The sequence below is a fragment of the Triturus cristatus genome, chromosome 3_1 (genome assembly GCF_964204655.1).
Source record: "Triturus cristatus chromosome 3_1, aTriCri1.1, whole genome shotgun sequence".
In the NCBI taxonomy this organism is placed as follows: domain Eukaryota; kingdom Metazoa; phylum Chordata; class Amphibia; order Caudata; family Salamandridae; genus Triturus; species Triturus cristatus.
Genome location: NC_140583.1, coordinates 560253635 through 560277725, shown reverse-complemented (window position 1 = coordinate 560277725; position 24091 = coordinate 560253635). Strand labels below are relative to the sequence as shown.

At 44.2% G+C, this 24091-nt stretch overlaps 1 protein-coding gene across 12 annotated transcripts in view; it reads left to right on the top strand.

Annotated features, from left to right (window-relative positions):
* AKAP13 (A-kinase anchoring protein 13) overlaps nt 1-24091 on the top strand; it is a 1236163-nt gene that overhangs the window by 817561 nt on the left and 394511 nt on the right. For all 12 annotated transcript variants that reach the window (XM_085644487.1, XM_085644486.1, XM_085644483.1 and 9 more), the window contains 2 exons: nt 13223-13415; nt 22331-22439. In XM_085644487.1, coding sequence (XP_085500613.1) covers nt 13223-13415; nt 22331-22439 — 302 coding nt within the window. The remainder of the gene's footprint in view (nt 1-13222; nt 13416-22330; nt 22440-24091) is intronic.

Genomic DNA, 24091 nt, shown 5'->3' with positions numbered 1-24091 from the left:
GGCGGCTTGCTCGGGTAAATCCAAGGGTGCTTTCCCTCAGGTTCCAGGGGACAGAGAAGCTCAAAGATAGACCAGTTGGCCAAAAAGTTCTTTTCATCGTCCAGCATGGCCCTCAAGTCGACAAATGCGACTTGCCTATTGGGACGCTATATCCATGCTCTCAAGGACTCTGCGAAAAAATTGGCGCCAAAGCTTTCGGAGGAAGATAGACTTGGCTTTAATGAAGTTTTGACTGATGCCCAGGCGGCGGCACGCCAAGTGATTCAAAGTGGGCTGGACACGGCTGACTCAGTGGCGAGAGTCATGGGGTCTTCTGTTGCCACCAGAAGAGGTGCGTGGATGAAGTCTTCTGAGTTCTCCCCGGATGTACAGTCGACTTTGTTGGACCTGCCATTTGATGGGTCTGGTTTGTTTGGTAAGAAGGCTGATGCTGCTCTTGAACGCTTTAAGGAGAGCAAGGCTACAGCTAGGTCTTTCGGCCTTCAATCCCATTCGAGGGGGTCTTTTAAAAGATACAGAGGCTTCGGAAGGGCAACCTTTCGTTCCTACAGACAGACCCAGCAGCAACAGCAGCAGCAGCAAAGCTCTTTGTCCAAAGGATACAGAGAGTAGAATCAGGGGTCGCACACGTGGCCGTCAACTCTCCTCCTCCTCTTCCTCCTCCTCAGCCCCTCCCACCACCGCAAAGCAGCCCTAGATCTGCCATTCTGGATCATGCTGGTCCTGTGGGGGGCCGACTTACCCATGTTCTACAAGATTGGGAATCTGTAACTACAGATCTCTGGGTTCTGGATCTTGTAGAAAATGGGTACGCCCTTCCCTTTTGGGAATTTCCTCCAAATTACTCTCCTTGTCAAGGGGCTTGCTCAGAGAACCACCGTCTTCTCCTACAGGAGGAAGTCCTGAAGTTACTACAGAAAGGAGCGATAGAGGTGGTTCCAGAGCAGGAGAGGGGTCTGGGATTCTACTTCCGGTATTTCCTGATTCCGAAAAAGGACGGCAGATTGCGTCCGATATTGGACCTCAGGATCTTGAATCTTTATCTAAAGCAAGAGAAGTTCAAGATGCTCACCCTTGCTCAGGTTCTTCAAGCGCTGAATCAGGAGGACTGAATGGTGTCGATCGACTTGCAGGATGCGTATTTCCATATTCCCATCCTGAAGTTGCACAGGAAGTATCTCCGGTTTACGGTAGGGTCGCAACATTATCAGTTTGTGGTCCTTCCGTTTGGTCTTACTACTGCTCCCCGAGTCTTCACGAAGGTGATGGCAGTGGTGGCAGCCCATCTCAGAAGGTCTGGGATTTCCGTTTTCCCCTACTTGGCGACTGGCTGATCAAAGCGGAGTCGCCAGAGAAGGTGCTACGTCATATGCAGGATACAACTCAGCTGTTGTTCAAATTGGGTTTTTCGATAAACGTGCCCAAATCTCACCTGGTGCCCTCTCAACGCAACCTGTTCATAGGTGCGGTAGTGGACACTACTGTGTGTCGAGCATTCCCCCGCCTCAAAGGATTCTCGACATACAGGAAATTATTGTTATTTTGCAATGGAGCGGTCATTCCAGTCCTGAAGGTCCTTCGCCTGCTCGGTCTGTTTGCTTCCTGCATTCTGTTGGTCAACCATGCACGCTGGCACATGAGGGCGCTCCAGTGGTGTCTCCGCAGGCAGTGGTATCAGCATAAAGGAGATCTCAGGGAGTCTGTGAGGATCTCAAGAGAAGCTGCAGCGGATCTGTCTTGGTGGAGCGTGGAGGGCAATCTGTCCCAAGGAAAGCCCTTCCATCTACCTCCATCGGTGGCCACAATGATAACGGACGCATCCACTTTAGGGAGGGGTGCGCATCTGGGGGATCTGGAGATCAAGGGTCTTTGGTCTCCAGAGGAAAGGTTGCTTCACATCAACTTCTAGAATTGCGGGCGATTCGTTTAGCACTCAAGGCTTTCCTCCCTTCCCTTCGCGGTCAGTCTGTTCGAGTCCTGACGGACAACACTACCGCGATGTGGTATGTCAACAAGCAGGGAGGAGTGGTCTTTGTCTCTGCAGTGAGGCCCTGCGTCTATGGTCCTGGGCTCAGGACCATCAGATTTGTCTGATGGCAAATCATCTGGCTGGGGTGCTGAACGTGCGTGCGGATAGTCTCAGTCGGCAGTTCTCTGCCGACCACGAGTGGAGGCTCCATCCGGAGGTGGTTCGTCACGTCTTTCGGATGTGGGGGACTCCTCGGGTGGACCTGTTCGCCACCCGCGAGAACGCTCACTGCCCGTCATTCTGCCAGTCTCCAGTATCCGATGCAGGGAGCGTTGGGGGACGGGTTTCAGTTGAGTTGGGGCTCACGACTCCTTTATGCGTTTCCTCCCATACACTTGATTCCTCGGGTTCTGATGAAGATTCGCCAAGACCGGTCCCAAGTTATATTGATCGCCCCAGATTGCCAAGAAGGGTGTGGTACGCAGATCTTCTCCACCTCTCCTCGTGCCCTCCGCTCCGTCTCCCTCTCAGGGCAGACCTCCTCTCGCAATCGGAGGGGCAGGTTCTACACCCCCACCTCCAGAGCTTACACCTTTATGCTTGGAGATTGAACGGGGCAACCTGAACTCTTTTTCTCTCCCATCTGATGTGGTAGATGTAATTTTGTCTGCCAGACGTCATTCCACCAAATCAATCTATTCCTATAGGTGGTCTAAATTTGTTCTCTGGTGTGGGGAGAAGTCAATTGATCCTTTGAAGGCTCGTTTATCTGACATTCTGCAGTTTGCCCTTTCTCTTGCTCAGCAAGGCTTTGCTGTGGCTACTGTAAAAGGATACTTGTCGGCTTTCCTTTGCTTGCCGGATCAGCCGTCGTTATTCAAATCACCTATTGTTCTTCGTTTTATTAAGGGCCTCACAAACAGGTTTCCTCCTACTCCCTTTATTGTGCCTCAATGGGACTTAAACCTTGTCTTGGCTTATCTTATGGGTTCTCCCTTCGAGCCCTTACACAAGTGTCCCTTGAGACTGTTGTCTTTTAAGACGGTTTTTCTCCTCACCTCGGCAAGGAGGGTAAGTGAGCTTCAAGCTCTAAGTTCAAAACCCCTGTTTTTGACCATTCATGCTGAAAGAATGGTACTCAGGACCAGGGCTGCGTTTCTGCCTAAGGTGGTAACTCCCATCTGGGGCAGTCCATTACCCTTCCTTCCTTCTATCCTCCCCCCCCCACCCTTCCAAGGAGGAGGAGAGACTTTACCGCTTGGACCCTAAGAGGGCGGTGAGCTTCTACCTGGACAGGACTAAAGACTTCCGAGTTGATGACCAGCTCTTCGTGGGCTTGGTTGGATGCAGGAAAGGTCGAGCGGTGCACAAGCGCACCCTTTCCAGATGGATTGTCTTGTGCATCAAGATATGCTACTCCCTGGCTGGTAAGGAACCTCCAGAGGGTTTAAGGGCTCATTCCACTAGAGCAAAGTCTTCCACTTCTGCTTTGTCTAGGGGCGCTCCTGTGGAGGACATTTGTAGGGCGGCAACTTGGGCCTCCCTCCACACCTTCGCAAAACATTATTGCTTGGACACCGAGGTGAGGAGGACGGACACTTTGCTCGTTCCGTCCTTCAGGACTTTCTGGTATAGAAGGGTGGACACCCTCCTCCGGGAGTGGGGACTGCTGTGGGAATCTATTCACAAGGTGAGGAATCCACTGGCAGATGTATCCATCAGAAGAACAAGTTACTTACCTATGGTAACGCTTTTTCTGGTGGATACAGTATCCGTGTGTGGATTCCTCACTGACCCACCCGCCTCTCCGTTGTCCATCCTTTTATACCTACGATTCTATTAATGATGTTTCAAAGGGTATTTGTTACTGTCAAAGGCATTGTGTTATTTCTTTTGCCTTTCTACTTATTCTCCACACTGTGTGTGTTGCTTTGCATATTATGTTCTGTGTATACTGTGTATATATTGCTGTCAGTCCGTCCGTGTGCCTCGAAGGCACGGAAAAAAGGGCGGAACTGACGTCACTACGCCGATGAGGTCTTCTTATGGAGCCGGTGACATCAGCGGAGTCGCGAGCGGAGCCGTGTCTCTGTGACGTCGTCTTCGACCCCATCGGCGTGGACTGCTACAAAAGTTTCTGAATGTTGCTGGCGCAGGGTATATTCACAAGGTGAGGAATCCACAGGCAGATACAGTATCCACCAGAAGAAGCGTTACCGAAGGTAAGTAACTTGTTCTTTTGTTTGATTCTCTCTTTTCCACACATAGTGACAACCAGTATTTACCTGTGCTTCTCTACATCAATAGACACACTAAGGACATTTTTAAAGAGCCAGCCTGTACCCGAGTTATCACCCCACAGGTGGACAAAAAATACAAGGCGGTTCCTTCTGACCCACTCTTTGTCAGGGGTCAAGTTCCTCAAACTCCATAGTTGCAACTAATGTTCATAAAAGAGCTAACAGTATACCGGGGATGCTGAAAAGGAGAGTAAGCGAATAGATGCAGCGGGAAGAGAGTCACTGCACAGGCAGATAATCATTGCCATATTGCCATTTCCCATGCCTTTCTGGCCCGCTATGAAAGAGCCCATTGGGATGAAATGGAGGAACTCTTACAGTACTTCCCAGAGCAACACCGCAAAAGGGGACAACATATTGTCACAGAGGGTCAGGTAGTTTCCAACAATTCCATCCAATGTGCACTAGATGCTGCGGCTACAGGTGCTAGGGTGTTAATACCAGAGTGCTTCTTAGATGACCCGCATGGCTTAGGTGTTATGGGTTCAAACCAGAGGTCCAGCAGGCAGTACTAAATATGCCTTATGACAAAGAGTACCTTTTTGGCTCACAGGTAAACACTACCCTTGACAAAATGAAAAAAAGACATTGACACCGCTAGGGCCGTGGAGGCAGGACAGACATCAACTCCTAGGGGGTCCTTTAGTCGCACAGGCTACAGGGGTGCATATAAATCCATCACCTCAGACGCCTCCACTTCCAGACAAAAACCAGGCCAGTCTGCCTACAGTAAGGGCCATTTTTGAGGTTCCCTCAGAGAAGGAAACAACAAGGGAAGGGGCAGGGGGGCCCCCACACACAGAGTAACACCCACTGCAAAGCAGTGACTACCCAGTCCTTCCCCGAACCACTCCACACACGTCTGGGGCAGACTACAATATTTCCACCCAGTCTGGGAATCCCTCACCACAGACAAATGGGTACTAGCCATTATCCAACATGGCTACTGTCTGCAGCTCATTAACACACCACGCAACATCTCCTTGCTCTCATAGTTTATCACAGGATCATCTAACACTTCTCAAACAAGAAGTCAAAGCCCTTCTTCTGAAAGGGGCTATATTACTCCTCCTGCTTCAACAACAAGGATCAGGGGTATATTCTCTATACTTTCTAAGCCCCTAAAAGGACAGGTCACTGAGACCAATCTTAGATCTCACACTTCTCATGCACGATATCCTGGCAGAACATTTCCATATGGTAGCTCTACAGGATTTTATTCCACTTCTCCAACAGAATGACTTTATATGGCAACCATGGACCTAAAAGACGCCTATTTCCTTATACCAATACACCCTGCACACCACAAATACCTCAGACTTGTCATAACAGGAAAGCATTACCCATTCACAGTTCTACCATTCGGGGTGACCACAGCACCTTGAGTTGCAGCACATCTGTGTAGACAAAATGTTCACATATTCCCATACCTAGACGATTGGCCTATCAAAGCCAGTACCCACCTACAGTTCCAATGGTGCACTCAGTTGACAGTGGGTCTACTTCACAGGCTAGGGTTTACAAGAAATGTCCCCCCATCTCATCTTCAACCTCTCCAAATTCAACCTTACTTAGGAGCAATTCTCAACACTTCGTTATAATTAGATTATCCCAATCCCGGTCGAGTTCCGAACATTCAGGTAACTCTACCACAGTTCCAATTAAACAAACTCTCACATTTCAGACTGTGATGTGTCTGCTGGGAATGATGGGCTCTTGCACTGCCACAGTTCTCCACACGAGGTCTACATGCGTCCCCTACAGAATTGTCTAGCCGCCAGTGGTTTCAATCACAGGGTCACCTGGAAGATCTAGTGTAGATAGACCACTGCACTCACCGTTCTCTGTAATGGTGAAACACCAACAACCTGCTACCGGGGCGGCCTTTTCTAGACCCTGTTCCCCACCTAACTCTCACCACAAACTCATTGGAGATGGGTTGGGGTGGCAATCTACAAGATCTCACGGTTCAAGGTCTGTCTGACCCCAAACTTATTTCACTACATATAAACTGCTTAGAACTTCAGGTGATCTTACTACCACTAAAGGCTTTCATCCCTCACCGATCTCACAAGGTTGTCCTAGTCCGGACAGACAGTGACAGCCATGTATTATTTACAAAAACAGGGGGTGGTGGGGGCGGTCTTCTCAACTGTTACAACTGTCTCAGACCACATGGAACTGGGCTCTTCACCATCACATTAATCTCTTGGCAGAATATCTGCCAGGAGCGAGTAACATTTAGCATACCTGCTAAGCAGGATGCTGCAACAGACACAGATGTGGGAACTCCACCTACAAATCCTCCTTCCATACTTTCAAAAGTGGGGGTTTCCTCAGATAGACCTTTTCACCACAGCCGAAAGCACACAATGTTAATACTTCGCATCCAGGTACCCACACCCACTATCCAAAGGCAATGCACAGTTGATGAGTTGGTCAGGTATATATGCCTACACTGTTCCACCTCTCCCTCTTATGTTGTTTCCGGTTTGGAGACTTGGGCAAACGTCTCATCATGATCCTGGAAGCTCCCACTTGGGCGTGTCAACCCTGGTACACGACACTATTAGATCTCTCAGTAGTTCCACATGAGAAGCTTCCCAACAGGCCGACCTTCTCACTCAGAATCAAGGACAAATCAGACACCCAGACCCTAAAACCCTCAATTTAGCATTTTGGCTCCTGAGGTCATAGAGTTAGTCTATCTTAATTTACCTCAAGAAAGTAAGACCATTCTCAAGCAAGCACGCAAACCCACATCTAGAGCATGTTATGCTGCAAAATGGAAACTTTTCGTTTTCTACTGCCAACCCATTGATTCTTTGAATCTGCTAACTACTTCATTTGCAAAAGGCTAATTTAGACTACACTTTCATTAGGTTACACCTCGCTGCAGTGGCTGCCTATCTCCAAAATAGACAGTATCTCTCACTGTTCAAAATCCCAGTCATTAAGGAATTCTTGAAAGGTCTTAAAAGAGTCATTCTTCCTCAGGTTCCTCCAGCACATTTTTTGGATCCACATTTCCCCCTTTTGAGCCTCTACACTAATGCTTCCTCCAATTTCTTTAATAGAAAGTGGCATTCTAAGTTGCCATTACCTCACTCAGGTGTGTTAGTGAACTCCAGGCTTTAACCTTCGAAGAACCATTCTTCCAAATACATAATGACAAGGGAGTACGATTCGACCGCTCAAAATGCGGATTCAGGAAGACTACCGGAATATTTATAAATCTGATGAAAGACAACCACTGGTAGAACATTTTGTAACAAATCATCAACATAATCACAATTTCTCTTTCTGCGGCCTGGAAAAAGTAAAACAACATGCAAGAGGAGGCAACTTGGGATGGAAATTACGTCAGAAAGAAAGTGGGACTGTGGAAACAGGCCTAAATAAAGATCATGAATGGCACCACTGGCTGTAAGATGCCCTGTTTTGCGAACCACAATGACACTGATATAGGTGATATTTCACCTAAAGGAGAGGAACAAAAATACATCTAGAGGACAAGTCATTCCTTTGGTGCTATAATTACTGTTTTTTAAAAAAATCCATGAAATGTAATTTTGTGATATGACCCCTAGGCTTCTACCAACTCAAGGAATTATTTATTCCTCAAAATCACTTCATTCTGAGCTTCCCCTTTGTTTGCCTGTTATTCTTTTCCTCACGCCTTTCTCCTTTTCCCATTCTGAACATAGTTATATACTCTGTAAAACACTAAAATCCGTATCCTTTTGAATTTTGCCATCATCTGGTCGCCGCCGCATATTAATCTGAGGCGTCGTATTAACCTTTGCCATGATGTCTACACCGATAGGATATGGACAGCATCTATTATAGTCAAGGCTGATTAGATCCTCTCCCCTTAAACGAGTATGACAACTTTTAGTTATACTGACATCGGCCACTCAAAGTAATGCTAGCTCCAGCTGAAATAGCTATATTTCACAACAAAAATCTGAATCTAAGCCTTATCCTGATCCACGAGTTGTATGACACATTATATATGTATATATAAAAACTTAGCCTTCCTTTCACCCTTTAGACCATAGAAATTTTCTAGGGCCAACTAAACCTCCCGTATCTGTTTTGACTTGTGTATTGCCTTTATCCCTCAACTTTGGTCTTTTGAAAATCACTGCTCAGGGACCACTTCAAGACATATGGGACATGAATAAACTCCTTGGTTTCCGTTTTTATAAAAAAAGACCTTTAAAACCATTATAGTAGTAAATCTCGCTCTCTACCTCTTTATTTATATGTATGATGGGCGCAATCTGTACTGTATTAACACATTTAAAGATGGTGCTTTCCATTGAGGGCACATACCATTTTGAAAACGCTTTAACACGTGATCGGACTCTGTAGCCCTCTTAAAGATGGCCGCTGCTTACAACGCTGACACTTCAGTGGGAAGAACTGTGTTGGGATTACCCCGGGACTACGACTTTTCCGAACAGATTAAAGTAAGTGATTCTAGGGCTTGTTCTGAAATGCCGCTAACTGTACTTAACAGCGGCTTAGAGAGACCTGAAATCGTCTTTTCCCGTGTTCCATGTTAAAACAGGTCAAGAAAAGAAGAACACAGCGCATGGCGCTTTCTTTGAGGTTACCATACTTTTTTTTTCGAAATAACGTGCTAGCTTGCCCCAGATTAATAGGCTCTGCTCCTTGAGGCCGGGGAATGAAACAATCTTTGTTCACCCTCGAGCACGAGATACCAAGACAAACACCATTCTCCTTAGGCTCTCACTTTTTTCGTATAAAATATGTACAAACCAGTTTGGCATAGTGAATACTTTTCTTGCTTAGGTCAGAACGTAATAAATAGTTTAGAAATCGGACCACAAATATATCGCCACTCTGGTCCTCTTTCTGATTGATGTCATCGGTATAATAAACTAAGCGTATACGTCTTGTTAATCCCGTTGGCATCTACATCTGTCCTTTATTCTCTGCTCATTTCTAGATATTCGCTCTGCTTTATTGTGAAGTATTATTGAATACAAACCGCCAATGCTAACATGATGTGTCACTACCTCGAATTTTAAGGTATATATCTGATATGAAAAATGTGTTATAGATCCTTGCATCAGTTCTATTGAAGCATGAATAACACCCAGGAAATAGCATGTTATATACTTATCACGGGTAGGATCAAGTCACCCTGTTGTAGACGAAAGTATGTACTAATATAACCTGACCCTAAAAGCCTGCTAACAAACACTAAGCTGTCACAAAGGTTGCCTTCCTTCTGAAACCTCTCTCAACTTCACATGTAGATTGTAGCACAAATAAAACTATTATTCAGTATCCCTACTGTTCTCTTAAATAGAAAAAAAACCCTCTCTTATCTATTATTGGGAGCACCTTCTTTTCCTTCACAATTTTCTGAGCACTTTTATAGTGTCACTATTTTTTGAATATCACGCCCACTCAATTCACATACCACTGGGTGCATTTGACAAACACTGAGACTGAGACTCTGATACAAACCTGTCTAACATTGCCTCAATAATATCTTTTTCCAGCCTTGAAAAAGAACTTGCCCAATTTTAGCCACTGGGTGAAACACGTGTCGGCTGCTAGCTCTGTTTCAGTGTGAAGAAAGAAACAATAATATAAAAAAACAGTCAAGGATATAACTTGAATGTTGGAATACTTGAAAAAGAACTTCTCATGTTTTAACAAATAAAACCCTGTACTTATCAAAGTACTCTGACTAATCTTACCTCAAATTAACTCAGGAGGAGTTTTTGATTCATAACCCTACACATAATGACAAGCTGGTTCTTCGTACTAATCCTAAATTCCTACCTAAGGTAGTCTCTCAGTTTCGCATCAATCCCAGCTCCCAGTTCTTTCCCCTACCCCTGATTCTGTAGCAGAAACAGCTCTTCATACTCTAAATGTAACTAGAGCACTCATGTTCTACATAGATAGAAGTAAAACTTTCAGGAAAACAAAACAACTCTTTGTAGAGTTTTCGCTACTTCATAAAGGCAACCCAGTATCCAAATTTGGCATAGCCAGTTGGATAGTCAAATGTATTCAAACTTACTACATTATGGCCAAAAGACCTTTGTCTGATATTCCCAGAGCACATTCCACTCGTAAAAATTGAGTTACTATGGCCTTTTTAGGAAATATTCCCGTAGCTGAAATTTGTAATGCAACTACATGGTCTACCCCCTTCACATTTACCAAACACTACTTTTTTAGCATGCCAACAAGCTAATGTTGGTCAGGCAGGGCTACATACCCTTTTTCAAAATACTGCAACTCCCACAGGCTAGCCCCACCGCTTCTTACGAGGGACTGCTTTACAGTTTGTGTAGAGCATGTGTATCTACAGCTACACATGCCATTGAATGGATTGTGTTACTTACCCTGTAAGCATCTGTTTGTGGCATTGTAGTTACATTACATACTTATGTGATACACTTACATTTGGCATGGACATCTTTGTACCTATACTCTCCTTTCTCCCCCCCCCCCCCTGTAGAATGACAATCTAACAAAGGAGTCGATGCCCATATGCAGTATCACCGAGAGGAGAAGTCCCTCAGTCTTGTGACTCGAAATACTTCTTCATGGAAAAACAATGTGCACAACTCCAGACCCAACACTAGATATTATGAGTATGCAGAGCATGTGTATCTACAGCACTACAAGATGCTTACAGGGTAAGTAACATAATCCTTCTGGTGAATACTGTATCCAACCGTAGATTCATCAATCCCCTCCCACCTTCTTGCTCCGTGTTTTGACATCTAAAAAGGTCGCAAGTTGGCAGTCTGCACACCGGTACTGACATTTGTTTAAACCTTGCCTGAGGGCGTGGAATGTGACATAAACGGACATCAGCACACAAGGGGTGGTGCTTATATACACCTCCATCCACACTGTCAGTTCTGGGGTGTACCACCCTCTCCCCTCCCCCCAGAACTGAGGGTCAAAGTTATTTTGGATATGGGATCTCTGCAGTGCGATGTGGAGTTCCAGTGGGCATAGCACCTGGGGGAACCAAACCGATTCCATCCAGCTTTCGGAGGAGACTGCAAAAGATCCACAGTGGTGTATGCTAGACTAAATTGGCCAGTGGCAGACCCCTCTCATTACCCCACCCAGAAATGACAGTGGTCATGGATTAATCACTCCTGGACTGGGGACCCCATCTAAGAGAGGTAGAGATCCAAGGACTTGGGTCTCGATCAGAAATCTGCCTCAACATCAGTTTTTTATAGTTAAGGGTGATCCGCTTGGCATTGAAGGCCTTCCTACCATCCATCAATGGGAGGTTAGTACAGGTTCTCACAGGCAACATTACTGTCATGAGGTGCTGCATCAAGCAGTGAGGATAGGGATCACGTTGCCTAGTCAGGAGGTACTACACCTCTGTAAGTGGCTGTAAGACCTAATGTGTTCTTCTTTGAACCAATGAATAGCTGTCCTTCGCGGCTTCTCACCTATAAGTTTTTCTCGTCACCATAACATTAGGTCGGCGTGTGAGCGACGTACAAGGCCTCTCTGTCAACCTGCCATATACCATATTGTTCCCAGATAAACTGGTTCTGAGAACCCAAGGCTTCTTTCTTTCGAAAGTAGTGACTCTTTTTCATGTCAGCGAAGTATCATCGTTCTGATACTCTATCTAACCACAGATTCCTCACCGCCCCTCTCTGCTCTGTTTTCTGTGAACTAGCTTGTTTTTCCATCTAAAAAGGTACCAATTCTAGAGATCTGCATGCTGGTCCCAGCCAATTCTCTATTAGGCTCTGCGTTTGGTGCTCAGAAAGCCTCGAAAGCAACTGTTGTCAGTGTGCATGGCTGGTGCTGCTCCATTCATCAGCTCTGGAGCAGATTGACATCGATATGGAGCCGTATAATGCAACCTACCGGCTATCAAGGGTACTGCTAAAAAGTTTCTGATCCATTCTGATGCCTGGGGAATATTCAAAGGGTGAGGAATATGTGATTAGTATTTAACAGAAAAGGCCTTACTGGAAGGTAAGTAACTTGTTCTGCAGTGCTTGCTATGGCTAAGGATAGTTGTTCATGGAACCATTGCTGTTTTAGTGTCAAAGTACCTACTCCAGAAAACTTTGAGAATGTCTGTTAGGGTTTTTTTTAACTTACTCCATCCCTCGTTCATGATTCATATCAACCCCCACCCCCCCTATTTGTTCTTCTGAAAATAAATGCTCCGCAGACTTCCTTTTGACCATGTCCCTGTGTTGTTGGATCTGTGATGTTGAAAACCACTGTTTGGGGATGTTCTAAGTGGATGTATTTTTTCAGATAATAACAGCAATTGAATGTGATTTTTATGGATGTGTCAAAGTCTGGATCTAGCATAATTTCCCATGGGATTTTTATTTATTATTTCGGTACTGCACTTTCACTACCCCAAGATAGCTTTTATTGTGCTGTTAGAAAGGAATGGAGATACAGTAGCCTTGAAAAAGAGGAAGTAGAGGGACAGGGCAGTCTGTAGAACAAATATATATCTCTGAAGAGAAAGGCCTTTAGTTATTTTCTGCGTTTCCTAAAATCTGACTTTAAGGAAGGTGGAAGCAGGAATGTGTTTCAAAGTATGGTTGTTTGAGGCGGACCTTAGGTGATATTGTCTAGAAATTCAGTGGAGTACTTGGTGGTTTGGATTGAAAAAGGAGGCGTGTGAAAGATATATTAGTATGGTAAAAAACCGCTTTTATTTTCCCTTACTAAACTTTACAAATATTAACAAACATTGGCAACGCCAATGTACCTGGCTTTAATGAGCTAATGCATGGAAACAGAGACATGCCCAAATGCAGTCTGTCCCCTGTAGAACCTTCAATCCTGAACTATTTTCTTTAACGATACTTGTTTGAATTGGGCTACATTTTACCCCTTTTTATCAGCTTTCTCAGTATTTAATTTATGATACTGTTTATTTCAGTTATAGCCTGGAAGGCCTTGTTGGAGATGGTGAATGCAAAACCTTGCCTCAGTCCTCTGGAGCAGTTTCCAAAAGTTCCAAGGAGCTAACTCGACCTGCATTAACCTCGAACGACGATGGCAGTTCTTTCCTCTACCACAAAAAAGGAGACCTTGAAGCTTCTTCCAGGGAAAGCAGAGCTTCCGATCGCCTGGTAAGTAATGGATTTCCTTCTGTGGTTTTCATAATGTTTTGAGAATTCTTGGGAGCCAAGCTCTCTGTACATTAACACGCAAAACACTTAGACAGGATAATTTTGCATCATTGTTGAATTTTGAGAAGTAGGGTATTTACTAAACTGAGTGCAGCCTGGATATTTTCACTTTATGTGCATCTAGTAACAATTTTTTTTAACACTACAAAGCGATTTAGTGGCATTGACCCTTATACTTTATTCTCAACCTAAGACTAGCATTGACAAAACCAATATGACTCACAGTTGGTACCTATTGACTTTGCCAGTGGTTTATAGCGATGCTGTACAGCATCCCCCTGATGCTGTGCAGCATGGCAAAAGAAAAAGAAAAAAAAGGCTTATGAGTTGGCCTCCAGTGTCATTTAGTAGGCAGACCTCGGACCTCCTGGTCCGAGTCTCTGCTTTCCGCCCCAGCAGCTCTGCTGTTGTGCCGCTGCTGCTCCCCCTACACCTCTCTGCAAGGTAGGTGTTTGAGGCCCTCCACCACCCGCAGGCTCCTGCCTGTCCCTCATCCCTGGTGGTCCTTCTGCTGATTCACTTTTGTCTGTCTCCATGTTTGTGCCTGTTTTTCAGTTTGTTTTGTCTTTTGTTACTGTGCCTTTAAGTGTCTGCCTGTAATTTTAGTCTTCTGTCTTTCTGTCTATTTTGCCTTTTTCGTTACCTGTGCCCTTGTTTGTGTCCTCCGTACCAGTTTTGCTGCCCTTTTCCTGCTGCTGTTGCCCCCACGGCCTTCCCTCCTGCTGGTTCCCGCTCCCGCCTCCCAGCTGCGCTTTCCTCCCTGTTCCCTATTTAATGACGGCCGCGTGCAGCTGGTGCGCCGAAGGTGTGCCAAAGGCATGCCCGTCCGCTTCCAGTGCCAGGGACCCTGGTTCTCCGACCACCAAATGCTACGACTCAGCAGCCTATGCTGAACACCACGCACGGGCAGTTCTCCTACTGACACTGCCGACAAACCTTCACCATACTCCGCACCCTTCACGGCCGCCATTCCCCTGATGCGGGACACCAGCCCCCCTGATGCCCTGAGGTGCATTCTCCTCAATGTGCGCTTCCTGCACAGACATGCTGTTGAGATCTGGGACCTCCTTTACACCTTCTTGCCAAATGTCGCCTTCTTCATAGAAACATGGACCAACCCCACCTCCGCCCCCGACATCGCCACCGCCATCCCCGACGGATACAAGATACAGAGGAAGGACCACCCCAACCGCCAAGGAGGATTCGTCATCACACACCAGCTCCCTACTACTCACTACCTCCAGCACGATCGACTCCCCGTCCACCACCAAACACATCCACTTCCAGATCCAGACCAGCCCCAGAACGACCCTATGTGGCACCCTCACCCTGGACCTCGAACAGCGCTCACCACCACCATTGCCGAACTCATTGCGCCCCACACCATTGCCTCCATGGACTACAAACTCATCAGAGACCTCAACTTCCACCTTGAAAACCTCAATGACCCCAAATCCACCACCCTCCTGGAAAATCTCACCAACCTTGGACTGAAACAACTCGTAACCACCCACAAGGCAGGACACACGGTTGACTCCATCTTCGCAGGGATTACCAACATCAACTTAAGCCACACCACGCAACCCCCCTGGACTGACCACCACTGCGTACACTTCCACATCGACAAACCCACCGCCCCCAAACCAGCACCTCGCCCTCTGTGGAGGAACGGGAACAAGGTCACCGAGGAGCACCTCAACTCGACCCTCATCCACGATGCCGCCCCCCTCCACCTCGACCAACGCCAACTCTTCAGCCAAAGAACTCCACAGCTGGATCACCAACTGCGAAGGCAAACCCTCCCACTCTGCAACCCTGACAGACAGTGCCCAAAGAAGGCCACCTGATTCACCGCCAACCTCAAAGCATCCAGACGCACCTGCAGACGTCTCGAGAAAAATTGGAGAAACAGCAAAACTCCAGAAGACCACACCACATACAAGAACGCCATGACCGAATACCACCAACTCATCAGATCCACCAAAAGGACTTTCATCCAAAACAAAATCCATGCCAACACCAGCAACTCCAAGGAACTCTTCAGTATCGTACTGGAATTCACCAAGCCCCCCATCGAAGCCACGGACGTCACACCCTCCTAAGACCTCTGCAACAAACTTGGCACATACTTCCACCTGAAAATTAGGTCCCTCTATGCAACTTCAATGAGCAGACTTTGGACACCAAATCCACTGCTCCCTCCAGCAATGACTTCCAGCCCACCATCCCCTCCGGGACCCCAGTCACCACGAAGACACTGCATCGACCATGAAAGGCATTCACTCGGGAGCCCCCGCGAACCCCTGCCCTCTGCACATCTTCCACAGAGCCTCTGCCCGCCATCGCACCTGAGCTATGACGTACCATCAATTTCATCTTCAAAGCCGGCACATTCCCCGGTGACTGGAAATGTGCAGAAGTCAAATCCCTCTTCAAAAAGCCCTCAGCAGACCCAAACGGACCTCTAGAACTACCGACCCATCTCTCTCCTCCCTTTCGTGGCGAAAGTCACTGAGAAGATTGTCAGTGTCCAACTAATGAAATTCATCGACGAGAACTCCATTCTCGACCCCTCCCAATCCGGATTCTGCAGCAACCACAGCACCGAGACCGCCCTGCTCGCCGCCACAGACGACATCCTCACCCTCCTCGACCAAGGCCACACCTCAGCCCTCATCCTACTCGACCTCTCTGCAGCCTTCAACACCGTCTCCCACCGCACTCTCACCACCAGACTCCACGATGCAGGCATACAGGGAACCACCCTTGACTGGCTCCACTCCTTCCTCACCCGCAGAACCTAAAGAATCAGACTTCCGCTCTTCCTCTGCGAACCTACAAAGATCAAATGTGAAGTACCCTAAGGATCATCGCTCAGCCCCACGCTCTTCAACACCTACATGGCCCCCCTCGCCGCCATCGTCAGACAGCAAGGACTCAGCATAGTATCCTATGCCAACGACGCCCAGCTCATCCTCTTCCTCACTAAGGACCCCCTCACCACCAGACTTAGTTTTTAGGAAGAAATGAAGGGACAACACCTGGTGGCCCACTGCCTTCAGAAGCCGCACCACTCCCACAGACCATGCCCAGAACTTCTGCATCATGCTCGACTCCTCCCTCACCATGACCCGACAGATCAACGCCGTAGCTTCCACCTGCTTCAACACCCTTTGCATCCTTCGCCAGACCGTCAGATGGATCCCACCCGAATCAAGAAAGACCGTCACCCACGCACTCATAACCAGCAGACTGGACTACAGAAATGCCCTCTTGTCTGGGATCAACAAATCTCTGCTCCGCAAGCTCCATACCATACCGAATACTGCAGCCAGACTTATCCTCGGCATCCCTTGACACAAACACGTTACCCAACACCTGCAAGAACTCCACTGGTTCCCCGTCGAGAAGAGAGTAACCTTCAAGATACTAACCCATGCCTACAAATGCCTCCACTACACCGGACCCCGATACCTCAACGAAAGAATCTCCTTCCACGCACCCAAGAGAATCCTCCTATCCACCGACCTCACCCTCGCCGAAACCACGCGCATCCACAGAGCCAGAACTGGTGGAAGAGCCTTCTCCTACATCGCTGGAATGAGCTCCTGATCAACCTCAAGACACATCCTCACTCTGCACATCTTCAGGAAGACCCTCAAGACCTGGCTCTTAGACTAACCCACCTCCTCCCCCGCCTCCCCAGCACCTTGAGACGCTTAAAAGTGAGTAGCGCGCTTCACAACTTCCTGATTGATTGATTGTTCAACACGCATGCGCTTTTACAAAATGACGTGGGCATTTATTTTCTTTGCATTTACCACGCCACCTTTTTAAAAAAAAAAATGTAAAGCAGGTGATGAAAGCAATTCAAGCAGAGTGGGTGGTAACTGCACGGGTGGGCCGAGAGAGCAGGAGGTAGCATGGGTGGGGTAAGTAACAGGGGGGTGTGGTGCACATACAATAAAAACACATAATTAAAATACAATACACCATAGATTAAAAGACATATTAATAATCCATAACAATCAAGTTTTACAGTTAAGATAATTGGCAATAGCTACTAAAAGAATATGACATTCATGTTGGAATCTAGGAAAGACAAAACTATCACAGAAGTCCAGAGGAGGCTACAGCATGTCCTTTCTCCTCCCTTGGCAGAGCGTATTCTTCAAGCCAACAGTAAAAACATAGCAGTAGCAAAGACAATATATTCCAGAATACAATGAATTGTTATATACCCGGTATACAATGAAAAAACATTCCAAGACGCAGCTCAGTTATTGGCTCTGGGTAACTCGGTTAAGTCCTATATGTCCCTGCAACCAAAAGGGTCCAGCAGACATAACGGTATATTGCTTTAAAAAATGTGCCATACTTAAGACGTTACAGTTGAAAACGTCACAAATGGCTGTTTTTTTCAACTCGATATCAATTTTTTTATTTTTCAATTGCTAGTTTCTATAGAAAAAACTTGAAGGATCTACACAAATGACCCCTTGCTGAATTCAGAAGTCTGTTTACTTTTCAGAAATGTATAGTTTTCCGGGATCCATTATTGCTTTCACACCAATTACTACCACTAACTGAAAGGAGGTTTAAAGCACAAACACAGTAAAAATAGGCTGTGTCCCAGTAAAATGCCAAAACTGTGTAGAACATTTTGGTTGTCTGACGAAAGTCTGCCTGTTTCTAATAACTGGGACAATGGTGATTTTAGCACCACAAACCCTTTGTTGATATCTTTTGCAGGGAAAGAACCAGATGCTTTCTTCTTCAGCACTTTTTTCCCAATTTTTTAAAAAGAAAAACAAAAGTAGCTGTATTTGGCCAATTTCTTGGTTCCCTCCTGGGGAATCCACAAACCCTGGGTGCCTTTAGAATCCTCAAGATGTTGGAAGAAAAGGACGCAATTTTGGCGTGGATACCTTATATAGACAATGACACTGGGGCCGAATCGTGAACTACCCCAAATAGCCAAAAAAAGGATTAGCACAGGGGTGGGAAAGCCCTAGCAGTGAAGGGGTTAAACACAGAATCTTTGTGAATTTGGTGTCAGCCTCTTATTCTGCATGCAGCCTATCTTATGCTACACACAGTACTTTTATTTTCAAACTGCAGCATCCAATCTTATTCTGTGTAAGATATATTTTATAAACTAATGACTTATTTATTCACAATGCTTTTTTCACAGGTTCTGATCTCCTAGCAGTATAAATAAATGTGACCATTCCCCAGTATACCCTCCAGCATTCAAAACATTGACCCTCGATTAACACCCACACACATCTTAAGTGATTGTAGTAACAAACTGAGCTTTCTTACCAGAGCAATGATTTTCTAACAGATTTGTTTCACTTGCATTTATTTTTCATATAAGAGGTGTTCATTATTTTTTTTATATATCGTTACCTATAGGTGAAAGGCCAATAAATTGTTCGAGAATATTTGATTCTTGTAGCCACTTTTCTATCCCTAGTCCCCCACCACCGCCGTACCCGCCAATGTACACCAGATCACAGTTGCAATAACTGTTCTATGTACTTCGACACCTGCATAAAAAAATGCTCTGATAGCCTCATATCCTGCATCTCTATTTTCTTGGTCTCTGTAGATCAATTGAATATACAAGATTAATTTAAAACCCTTCCAGAGTTTAACAAATTGTATATTTAGCCATAATGTCAATGCTAAGTTAGGAACATTTAATGTAGATGTAAAAACAATTCTAAAGTTGCTCTTTTTCTATTTTTACATTCTCTGTTATTTATTTCACCAAGTCCGATATTAAATTGAGGAATAAATCAGCTGCAAAGAAACCTGAGTCTGGTTTGGGCACATGATTTTTGTGGGACTTAACTAAGAGGATATATTACATATCATTATATAATACTGTAATTTTCATGCCAGTATATGTTCCAGTTTGCCATCTGCGTCTGAAAAGCTAAACTGAATTACCTCTACTGACTCCATTTATCTTGGTAATTTCTACTAAATTATTAGTGTATAATCTGTACCCCCGTTAATTTCACAAATACATTTCGGAAAAACGTTTATACATTGTTTATGCAATCAGAAAAGGCTTTACAGGCATCACTCGCGGCGAGGGTGACGAAGGTAGAGATCCCTGTTGAACCCAACTGGTTATTCCTGGGAATAAAAGGGGAGCCAGATTGGCCCAGGACAAAAGAAATCTGGCTGAGAATGGCAGCGGGGGTGGTAAAGTGAAGCATTGCAAGAACATGGGGGGTCGCGGCTGTGTTGGCGGTTGAGGACTGGAAGTCGGACCTAGATTGGTGCCAGAGGACGGAACAGGTGGTCTACGCAGCAAGAGGCGTCCCCAAGAAATGGGAACAAGTGTGGCGCGATTGGAGAACCTACAGGAGTTAGAGCTTATGGGAAAAGCAAGTGGTGGGTAATCATGGTAAAAGAAGACAAGGTGCGCTAGGCAAATCGATTCAATGGTCATAAAAGTGCATAATTTATAAGTCTGGACTCAGTAACAAAATGGCTTGGGAGGCACCCAGGCAAATATTTATGCGCTATACCTCATTATACCATTGCAGAATGATTTGTGAACCCTACTGTTTTGTTTGATTATCAGTAAAAAGACTTAAAAAGGAGAAAGGCCAGAAAATAGCTGCTTTCCTAAGTGAGTTGCAACCAACCATTGAAGAATTTACTGAGTACAAAAATAGAAATGCTGCAGTGCAGGTATAGATAGTAAGAGAGAATTTTGGTTGCCTGGTGTGGTGCACTAAAGGTATATGATAATATTAGTGGCTTTACATATCCACTGTGACAGCACTAGTCTTAGCCACTCAGGATATGCGAAGGACAAACTTTTTTCTAGCTTACTACAGAAAAAGTGACAAATGTTTGAACACTGCATCCATCAGGGCACCAGGAATCTAAAGTAATGCACTTGATTCATTCATTGTTGCTGAATTTGATTATCAGTCTGTTGCATGTGTAGCTGTTTATACTTCTGTAGAGTTGATTTTGTAAGCGCAGAAAATAAAACAGATTTTCATTTGTGAAATAAACAAACATACAAATCAGAGTCTTAAAATTTGGTTGATCTGAAATAACAAAGAATGCCTTTACTTTCTAAATAAGAGTTTTCCATTATATTTGCATTTCCCATTTAAAGTCAAAAACCTAATCTCTTCATTGAATTTTTGATTAATATCTTAATAGAATCACTGTAAATTAAAATGTTTCTATATACTCCTGACCCCACCCTCAGACTTTACCACAGAGTGGAAAGTCATTTACTATAGTAACTGTTACACTGTTGAGGACAACACTTCTTTATTGCTCAGTTGCACTGTTACGGTTGTGACAAGAACTAGAGATAGCACTATTACAACTTTATGGTATTCCCTCCATATTTAGCACTTGATTTAATGAAAGATAGGCACATTGTTTCTTTAGCACAGATGGCAGTGCAAGAAAATGGTTATATGAATTGGGATAGAACTCTGACACTTTACTCTTAAGAGATTTCCCTCGGCAATTAAATGTATTATCTCCCTTCTTATTTCTCCAGCTTTCTGCATATAAAAGTACTTTATCAAAAAACCTATCTCTTTATCTTCAGAAAACCCATTGTGTTTAACACTTATTGAATTTTTGCAATGTTCTTAACTTATATTTCCCTCCTTTTTTTCTCTTATTTTTTGTTTGACTGTTTTCGAAAAATAGTTTTCTTAATCTTAAGATAAATATCTAAGTTAATTTTAAATTTTATCTTTGACACTGTACATCTTTAAATATTCATTGTTGTTGTTCTCTAAACCATGCAAAATTAATCTTTATTTTATTTATTGTGTTTCCTGAAGTTCCAGTTTTTTTTCCTTTCATTTATGTCCATCTTACCTTTATACTTAGCTTTATACATGCATAATTGAATTCTTATGTATCTGGGTTCTCCACATTTACGCTGACTTTAGATTCAGCTATAAAAATCTAAACTCTTATGATCCATCATGAAGTCTTATGTTGTGTTAGTGGTTATTTTTTCTTTCTTCTTGTATCTACTTGACACTCCTTCACTGTAGTCACATGTGAAGCACATGCATTATTTTGCAGTCTGCAATGAACGTGTACTTTGGTAGGTTGGTAGGGAAAGAAAAAAAAGAGATTGATGTGCAGACCGCAAGGTCATGCTGACAAAAAGAACTCAAGTGAATAATAATAGCACATATATTTATCTTTTCGGCAAGCTTTATAGTTGACATGAAAATGTCCTTCCTTCTTAATATATTGTATCATGGATCTCTCATTGTTTGTAAAATACTCACAGGCAATCATCAGGATTGACTTGACTGTTTGTTCTTCATTTTCTTTTTATGCCTCATAGCCCCTTCAAATGGTTATTTTCCATGTTTGACATTAAAATTCCCTAAAAATACATGCAGACCTTAACTGGTATTCAACTTGTGTGTGTGGGGGTGGCGAGGGGGGCTTTGTATAAAGTCTTAACATAGGTAGTAATGATACTGTCTCAATTGACTTTCTTTTTTAAACCTATTGAGTACATTTCATTTTTGCTATACAATTTGCATGTTGCTGCTCTGCATGCATTCCTTTTTATCATATTCTCAAAAGTACATTAATGCTCACTGTCAGTCTGTATGTGGATATATTTTAAAACAGTCAATCATAATGTTGTGGATGCCTCACACAAGGGGTGGCCACTTTAAAATCTTACAATAGAATTGTGTTCATCAGTAAGTGATGCATTATTTTGCGCTTGCGCTAATGCAAAATATTTATCAATAAACTGTAAGGGTAAGGATGTATTTTTGGTGTAACATTTCTACAGTTAGATTTGTTTTTTTATTCCCTAGAAGCGCTCATCATTACAGACCCGTGGCCTTTCATACTCTACTTCAGCCCTGTCACCTCCACTAACCAAATCATTGTCGCTTGTGACGATACATCAGCCAGGATTGGATAGTGAGTATACAGATTATTGCATTTACTGTTGGATCACCACTTATACCAGAGATCCGTCCTCTTTTGGTAATGACATTTACTTTGCTTTTGTTCATGTTTTTTAGTTTCTGACATTTTTTTACCTCTGCATTGTTATGTTATGCACTCTCCTTCAAGTGAAATATATGTAAAACCATTTAGGACAATTGATCATTTCAAATCTGTATACTAGGAAACCCAATGGGTGTGCATGTTGTTCTGACGACCATTTAAAGGAAGCTCCATTGTTTTAGCAAAACCTAGCATGCTGTGTTAAGTAAAATGTGTTTCTTCTGTGCACAATTAGAAGGCTTCATGAAACAAGTCATGGGTAAAGAAGAAAGGCACGATGAGGGGAGTTAAAATGCATAACTAGATTATGACACTGTCGGGTGGGCAGCTGGCAGAAAAGAGCAACAGGAGGGAAAATATTTATTAAAACAAGGTTTTCAAGAAGCTTCCTGAAACAGCTTAATTGGGTTGGGATTTCAGAAGTTACAGAGATTAACAACACCTATGGAGGAAGCCTTGTCACCATAGGTCAGCATTCTTGTTTTTGGGATAATAAGTAGATCTTTATTTGCTACTACTAGAGTCCAGCTTTGGTGATGCAAAATAAACCAAGTGAGTGTTGTGTATTGATTGTGATCAATGGTTGATCTTTAAAGGTTACCCTATGGCATCTGGGCTCACTGTGCCACTGGATTCAAGCTATCCTGGCTGATGAGGGGTGAAACCCCAAAACCGGTCCTAGGAGGCTTGTTTCCGGTCCAGGGAGGACCTGGCTTGGCAGTTAGGGCTTGACTGTTCCCATGAGGCACAGGATCACGACTGATTTGCATATGGCCGGGTTTAAAATGGGGTGGCATGGTGAGCAAAAGAATGATGGATGTAACCAAGATCTCTTGACTGGGGGTGAATGTTTTGATTTGTTCAGCATTCCGTCCATCAATTGTGTGTCTTTTGGTTAATAAAGGGATGTCAAATCTAGTGAATTGTGCTTTCATCTGGTTATGCCCAAAACCAGATAAGCAGTGGCATTCTGTAACAATGGAAGATGGTGAAGTTTACCAGGTGTGGCTAGATATACCAAGTTTGCATAATCTAGCCTTGCTTGAACTAAAGCATTTACAACTAGCATATAATGATTGTTATAGATCATAGGCAAGATCTTTTTGAGCATTTGGAGCTGGCTTAATCAAAAGCTTGGCACGCTAAATGCGAGTTGAATAGCAGGTGGGAATCTTTAATTACATAACTTTTGCAGGTGAAGACACACTTTTGCTCTGCTATTTGATGGAAATAGTTTCAGACTAGTGTCTCTAGAAGTTTTCCTGGCTATAGCACAAGGGAACTAACAAAGATGGAAGTAGTTTAAATCCAAGCTTGAGGGAATATTCCATCAGTTAGGGAGCTGTTAGAAGGTAGAAGAAACACATTTCAGCAAAATTAAATTCATAGTAATTTCTTGAATCTAGCTGGGCACGTTCTTTAGAGAAGTTAATCGCAGGCAACTATAAAAAAAACCCGCACCTAACTGAGCATCGGGTATGGGCAAAAAGGTGTCAAACATTGCATCTGAATAATCCGGTCAGTCCATTTCCACTTGTCTTAAATGAATCATGATTTGTTTT